Below are 7,854 nucleotides of genomic sequence, written 5' to 3'. Positions count from 1 at the left end.
CGGCAGGGGAGGGGGAGGTTCATGCATGCAGGCGTGCACAGAGCTGTCAAGTATCCCTGTAAAAATGTGCCGTGAAACTGCAAAGTGGCCTCCTGTGCTGTTTTATAAATATATAAATTAAACATGCTTTATTCTTAAAACTACCTGTACAGACAAAAACTAGAGTATCTTTGCTTCTTCAGCTGCACCATTTGTACCTTAATCAATATTTCCAAATCTAAAACCGTGCAGCAGGATAAAACTGTGATAATAATTATAATTTCTCATATACTCTACTTTTTCGAAAAGAAAAAAAAAATTCCCAATATATACATTTTTATACCATCAATATACACACATGTACCATTGACTATGCAACTGTTCCAACTACAAAATAAAATAGTTTCGTGCAAATATACCTCCTGGAAAAATCAGTCTCGTCAGGAGGGACTAGTATCTGGATACAAACTGCAGTGACTGTCGAGATTTCAAACTTCACATCTCAGACTTTGCATGAAGGCCATGGCTCAGAGCTAAAATCCCACTTTCCTTTCAGCAGAAGGAATAGCTGATGAGCAGAAAGATAAGGTGACTCTCGTCGATTCTTGGTATTCAAGCTCTCTGTGGGAAGGGCAAAGGCGGGAGGGTTGGGGGGGGGGGGGTGTGCAGGATGGAGATTGAGGATGTGGAGGGAAGAAAGTGAGAGGTAAAATCACAGGGCAATATGACCCCTTGCTTCCAGGTACCTGTACACCTTACTCGCTTCAGTAGCAAAATTACCACTAAATCTCTTTCAGTCCCACTCAACCATCTCAGGACAAAATATCTTTTTTCTGATACAAGTGAGAATATACCAACGTGGCAGGTAAGTCATCCAGCCTTACGTTGATTAGCAGCCAATGAATTCAGATAGTTTGTATGTGTGTGTGTGTGTGCGTGTATATGACTCCACATAAATACATTAAAAATACGTTCACATCAATACAGGTGTCTTTTTTTCTCTCAAAAATAAGTTGTGTACCAAGTTCTCAGTAAGAGCAGTTGCAGGCAGCCAACAATAAGCCACGGGCCTTCAGCTCTTTGTATTGCACTGATATCAAGGTGCTTGCTCCCAGGTCATCTTCATTGTCCATCAGTGTTCCCGGCACATGGGGAGGTTCACAAACGTGAAAACGTTAAACTCTGTCATGATGGAGAAGCACAGAAACACGGCGTACAGGAACAGAGACACACACCCAAGTTTCTTATCTAGTTTCCATTTGTTCAAATGAACGCCAATTACCTGCACAGGAAACAACAAAACACATTTTAGAGGTTCTTTTAAAGTGGCACGCGACTGCTGCCTCACAGGGTCAGGGATCCGGGCTCGATTCCACCCCCGGGTGACTGTCTGTGTGGAGTCTGCACATTCTCTCCGTGTCTGCATGGGTTTCCTCTGGGTGCTCTAGTTTCCGCCCACGGTCCGAGGATGTTACAGGTTAGGTGAATTGGCTGTGCTAAATTGCCTGGAGTGTTCAGGGATGTGTAGGTTAGATGCATTAGTCAGGGGTAAAGGAAGAATAATAGGGTAGGGGAATGAGTCTGGGTGGGTCACACTTTGGCGGGTCGGTGTGGACTTTGAGTCATGGAGATGTACAGCATGATCCAACTCATCCATACTGATCCAACCTAATCTAGTCCCATTTGCGAGCACTTGGCCCATACTCTGTAAACCCTTCCTATTCATATACCCATCTGTTGGGCCAAATGGCGTGTTTTCACACTGTAGGGATTCAATGAACACAATCTTCAGTATTTTACATTCCTCTGATTATTTGGTGGTTGTACAATTGAAGGCTCAAAGAATTGGGGCAGATGATGGCCTAGTGGCATCATCACTAGATTGCCAATCTAGAAGCTCAGATGAAGTCCCAGGGAACCGGGTTCGAATCCTGCTACGGCAGATGGGGGAATTTGAATTCAGTAAAAAATTGGGAATGATGACTATGACTTTGTTGGAAAAACCCATCTGATTCACTAGTGCCCTTTAGGGAAGGAAACTGCCACCCTCACCTGGTTTGGCCTATATGTGACTCTAAGTCCACAGCACTGTGGTTGACTCCTAACCACCCTCTGGGATGGGCAATAAATGCTGACCCAGCTAGTAACATCCTCATCCTGTGAATGAATAATAACGGAACATTAGGAAGAGATTTCACACTTTGATCCTCCTCCATATTCCTTTAGACCATGACTGATCTACACACCAACTTTATTTTCCCGCCTATTCTCTGACACTCTAACTTAAATCTTGTTGTACTTGAGAGTTTAGCAGGACGCTACACTTGCTGCGGATTAATGAGGCACCTTGTTTTCTGGTTGTTCTGCTCCCCACCTGAAGGTGTGGGGTCCCAATTAATGGGAGGACAATGCTGCAGTCTAGCTTCGTATCATGCTGCCTGTTCATCCTCCACAAGCAGCTTCAGTGGGGGCAAAGGGCAAAGAATATCACAGCTGAACCTAACTGTAAACCCTCAATATGCACATGTTTATGGTCAAGCTTGTGAACACCGATCAGGACCACAATGCGGAGAGACTTCTTCTCCCGAGCAGCAATGTACAGACTGAAAGAAATTCGTGGATTTGCATATTTATCAATTGAAACCTGGATCTCCACCCTCACTGATTAAACATTTAAGGGTTGTCTTGCATATGTTCAACTCATTCGCATAACCCTTTGACCTTTTCCTTATAAATTCTGTGTCTAGGATCTTCCTCTCTCACTAGCACCTGTTGAGGGAGCAGCGCTCCGAAAGGTAGTGTTTTTAAATAAACCCCGTTGGACTATAATCCGGGTGTCATGTGATTTTTGACCCAGACTGGATTGGCTGTAAAGAGCTGCAGTAGCATGTCTGATGATAAGTAACTTGGTTAGCTAGAAGTGTAAATATATTAACAATACACAAATAATTATTGGTTGGTGAGAGGTCCTAAATAACCTAAAATCAGATGAGCAAACTTTTTACAGAAAGTATGAAGGAAAATGCCTGCAATCCTTTAATTTTAGAATGGCAGATTTTAAAATGAGGTACCAAAGAATAAATTTGACCCCAGATGATTTTTTTCTATTCATCTATGGGATGTGGGTCCTCTAGCTAGGCCAGCATTTATTGCCCAGAGACCAGTTAAGAGTCAACCATATTGCTGTGGGTCTGGAGTCACATGTAGGCCAGACCAGGTAAGGATGGCAATTTCCTTCCCTGAAGGACATTACTGAACCAGATGGGTTTTTCCCCTAACTATGGTTTCATGGTCAGCCTTAGACACTCAATTCCAGATTCTTTATTCATTTTAAATTCCACCATCTGCTGTGGCAGGATTTGAACTTGGCTCCCTGAAACATTAGCTGAGTTTCTGGATTAGATTCCCTATAGTATGGAAACAGGCCCTTCAGCTCAACAAGTCCACACCGACCCTCCGGAGAGTAACCCACCCAGACCCATTCCCCTAACTAATGCACCTAACACTATGGGCAATTTAACACAGCCAATTCACCTGGCCTGCAGAGTACCCAGAGGAAACCCACGCAAACACAGGGAGAACATGCAAACTCCACACAGACAGCTGCCCAATGCTGGAATTGAACCCAGGTCCCCAGCACTATGAGGCAGCAGTGCTAACCACTGAGCCACCGTGGCACCCCAAGTCTATTGATAATCTATTGATAGTATCATTAGTCCTTTGGCTGCCCATTGAATTAATTCCCTCCCCATGAATTAATGGTTTTCCTAAACAGCATTTTTGGTAACATGTGATTGCTCAACTGAAGAATGGTTACAGATTTAAGGGCAGCAATATTCATTGAAATAAAAATTAATGCCCGTTAATTTTTCACATTATGGCTGAAAAACCACCTGATTTTAGTTTCAAAGGTTCAAGCATGAAGACAATGAGTTCATAATATTTGATAGCTTTCTAGGTCACTAAATGACCGGGTTTTGGTGGCAGTGAAACATTAGTAGTGTTCTTCCAAAGGATTTATACTTGACGTGGACGTTCTAACAGTTAGACGTGATAAGAGGCCCTGCTGTGTAATTTCCATCCATTTAAAATTCACAATCACACTTACACGCTGCAGGAAGCAACCAAACTTTTGCAGCATAACATTATTAAACTCCTTCACATCATCATAGCGCCACGATGCAAACTGGTACTGGAGCTTTTGTAACAGGCAGATAAACTGCCAGGACACTCAGTACAAGTAAAGAATGGGATTTCTTTTCCTGGTCTTTCTGGCGAGATAACATGCTGTTTTCAAGTCCTTGAGACAGACTTATCTGGAATAAAATGTCTGCTTGCAGACAGAGCCAGGCTAGAAGGCTAATGATGAAGATTGTATCAAGTTAGACCATTAATTTGAATATCTGTGTGGGTGGACTGAATTTAACCCATGTTGGTCATGATTTCAACTCAGATTGGTTGAAACAGAATCTCCATTTAGTTGAAAGCACTTTAAGCTGACTTGAAAGAAGGGAGGAAAGCAGACATTGTGTGAAGAGCAAATAGTGAAACTGATGTTCCTGTAAGAAATAGGGGAAGCTGTAAGTTTTTATAGTGCACAAAAGGGTATGTGGAAAAATAATGCAGGTTTGAGGAAAGAATGTTCTAGCAGATTCAGAATGCACCCTTTGCCTCTTACAGAAAATCAACAAAGCCAGATGTTATGAGGTTTGTAACATACAGCCATGGAGTTATGGTAACAACATTGGATAAACCCCCAAGGATAATTCATCACTGGCTCAGTGATGGCATCAGAATGGCAGTACACAATGGCAACGACTGAGTCCATTACTTACTGTTACGAAAACAGAAGCTAGCAGCAATCCCACCGAATACACAAGGCCCCGGCTGTTCAACGCTAACTACAGAAAGGAAAAGAGAATATTTTATGTCCTTGTTAGAAAAATGCACAGTGTTCGTGTTAGACTACTTTCAAGCTGATTTCTGCCGAGTGGAGCAAGATGTAAATGTTACGGTTTAAGCTCCAGCTCATCAACTAATCTGTCGCTTTCTTTGTTTTCACACTGTCACCTTCTATCGACTCTCATAGACAACGGAACAGCTATTCCAATTCTGGATGTAGTTTGCCCAACCTGACCTGCAAATCTTCTCAAACCTTGCGAGTTATTCCAATGTCTCAAAGCAATAGATCAGAGAACCAATTGCCCATGATTTTGTAATAAGTGTTCTCTATATTCAAAATATCTTCCAATATGTGACCATCTTGGAAATCTGTGGCAATGACTCATAGGTGCACAGGACCTGGCTTTCCCTGGTTATCAGTACATTCTTCATGTATGAGCTTGGACAGCAAGCATTGGCATGCTACTTCATGTGGGTGTGGGGAGTAATCGCAATGATGCTTGATGTCATTCTGTCTTAAATCCATTGGTAAGGAATATTGCAGTATCAGAAGGATCGCTATCCTTAGAAACCAATACCTACAATTAAGGGCACTCCCAGCCTTGACATTATATAAATCCATTTTTGCTTTATTGTTTCTGACTCTGATAATTAAGGAAGGGATATCTCTTTGTCGTGGACATAATGGAATTGCTGGACATCCCATTCTTACAGGGGCCACCTCAATATCGTAACATTCACAGTTATCAGTCTGCATTATATACCACGTCCCTGTAACAATCCAGATGGATATAATGGGCTAATTTTCCAAAGAGTGCTGACCTACTTTGTTTTTAATGTTGAGAAAGAGCTCCCCATTTCTGACAGGAGATTCCAACCAGGGTTCCTTCAGAAATGCGGAGTGTGCTTTAGACCTGACAGATCCTGTGAAGTGCAGGATTGTCAGGGAAAGTCAAGCCAAGTCCCCTTTTTGACGGCATCAATTGATGGATTCTGTGCTTTACATGTCCATCATCACAGATAGCCACTTTGACAGCTCTGGATGTAGGTTTGCTTGCTGAGCTGGAAGGTTTGTTTCCAGACGTTTCGTCACCATACTAGGTAACATCATCAGTAAGCCTCCAGCAAAGCACTGGTGTTATGTCCTGCTTTCTATTTATGTGTTTAGGGAAGCGGGACATAACACCGGTGCTTCACCGGAGACTCTCACTGATGATGTAACCTAGTACGGTGACAGAACATCTGAAAACGAACCTTCCAGCCCAGCGAGCAAACTTATATCCAGAGCCTCAACCAGAGCTACAAATCTTCTCAAAATTCATTACTTTGACAACTCCTGGGAAAGGCTAACTGCATAACTGTGAAGTTAGGGTGCCAGTTGTATCAGGTGCCAGGACTGTAGGGTGCTGGATGGGTAAGGTAAAAGGTAAGTGTGGTGCAAGTTGTCAGGTCAGGTGGAAAGAGGAATTAGGTCCAGAGGTGAGAGTGGGTGTAGGGTCCATGGTTGTGGGGCAGGGCTGTATCAGGGTCTGGAGCTTGTAGGGGGTTAATGTGACAGATTCAGGGTCAGTTTAATAGTTACTTCAGGGTTAAGCTGGGTTTTAACTGGTCCAACATTTCTGGGGTGAAAATTTATTTAACTGCAGGGGAACCCTCGAATTGAAATGGATGATTTTGGAAGGTCCTAGGTGCAGGAGAATTGGCCAGAGGATTCTTCGATGTTCTGGACTCTTCCCTTGGCGTCTGCTATGTTGGGTTTTCCTCCATCTAAGCTTCAGAAATGACTAACTGCCTTGGATTTTTCAATGGCCAGTGCTTCCGTACGTTATGAGGAAGGGTTACAGGGCCCGAAATGTTAACGCGAATTTCACTCCACCGATGCTGAGATTTTCCAGCAATTTCTGGTTTTGCTTCAGATTTCCAGCATCCACAATTCTTCTGGTTTTCTTTCTGTCGAGTGCTTAAGCCTGTGTTTGTCTGACGTATCCCTCAATGAGTCTGAAATTCCGGCTATGCGGCAGCTCTTTGAGAGTTCGGTTCACAGCTTTACCGATCTGGCCAAAGACATTCTCAGATGTCTGTGCAGGTGAATTGTTGTTAGTATCCCAGGTGACCTGCCAAATGAACTGGTGCTATTTGGAAAGTCTTAGTTAGTTTCAGTGACCAGCTGGGGTGTCCAGACACTTGTGAAATGATGATATTCTGTGTCTCTGGTTTGGGAGCAGGCAGCGAGGAAAGGAGGAGATGGGAGACTGTGTTGGGACCATTCGCTGCCGACGATTAGCCACTGCCCTTAGACCACCGAGGACACTTAACCACCGCCCATTGGCCACTGAAGACGATTCCGCAAATAAGCAGATTCACTGCCGATGATTAGCCACTGCCCTTTGCCCTTCTTTTAAGCTTGTATTTTTTTCCCATTTACCCTCAAGTCTTCAAAATGGAAACAGAAATTATTAGTAATCGTGGAAACAAGAAGTTTTACCATGATGATTTTATATATGTTTTTGATAAACTATCCAAGAGTGATTCGAGTTTTAAGTTTTGGCGATGTAAACAAAAGGGCCGATGTAATGGACGGATCGACACCAAGAGTGGCACTGTGATAAAAACAACAAATGGACACACACATTCTCCTTCCGCAGCAAGTGTCTAAGTTACGAAAGTGAAAACAAGTTTAAAACGTCGTGCAGAAGAATCACAGGAAGTACCTAGTGTTTTTATTAACGAATGTGTAGCTGATGTCCCTCAGTCACTCCTAGCGTCTTTACCGACGACAAGCAGCATGAAGAAAATAATTCGACGAAAAAGGAATGATATTAGTTTAGCGCCACTATAAGTGGGCGTCACGGTGGCACTTGTGGGCGGCACGGTGGCACAGTGGTTAGCACTGCTGCCTCACAGTGCCAGAGACCCGGGTTCAATTCCCGCCTCAGGCGACCGACTGTGTGGAGTTTGCACATTCTCCCCGTG

At 43.4% G+C, this 7,854-nt stretch overlaps 1 protein-coding gene across 1 annotated transcript in view; it reads right to left on the bottom strand.

Moving 5' to 3' along the window:
* Nucleotides 1–6: 6 nt before the first annotated feature.
* The window catches only part of slc24a3 (solute carrier family 24 member 3), a 355,668-nt gene continuing 347,820 nt past the window's right edge, over nucleotides 7–7,854 (bottom strand). The window contains exons 16-17 of the mRNA XM_043696519.1: nucleotides 4,815–4,880; nucleotides 7–1,261 (exon numbers count right to left, since the gene is read on the bottom strand). Of these exons, the coding sequence (XP_043552454.1) occupies nucleotides 1,112–1,261; nucleotides 4,815–4,880 (216 nt within the window). The 3' untranslated portion in view covers nucleotides 7–1,111. The remainder of the gene's footprint in view (nucleotides 1,262–4,814; nucleotides 4,881–7,854) is intronic.

This window comes from Chiloscyllium plagiosum, chromosome 9 (genome assembly GCF_004010195.1).
Source record: "Chiloscyllium plagiosum isolate BGI_BamShark_2017 chromosome 9, ASM401019v2, whole genome shotgun sequence".
NCBI classification, from domain to species: Eukaryota; Metazoa; Chordata; class Chondrichthyes; order Orectolobiformes; family Hemiscylliidae; genus Chiloscyllium; species Chiloscyllium plagiosum.
This window is presented reverse-complemented; position numbering and strand designations above follow the sequence as displayed.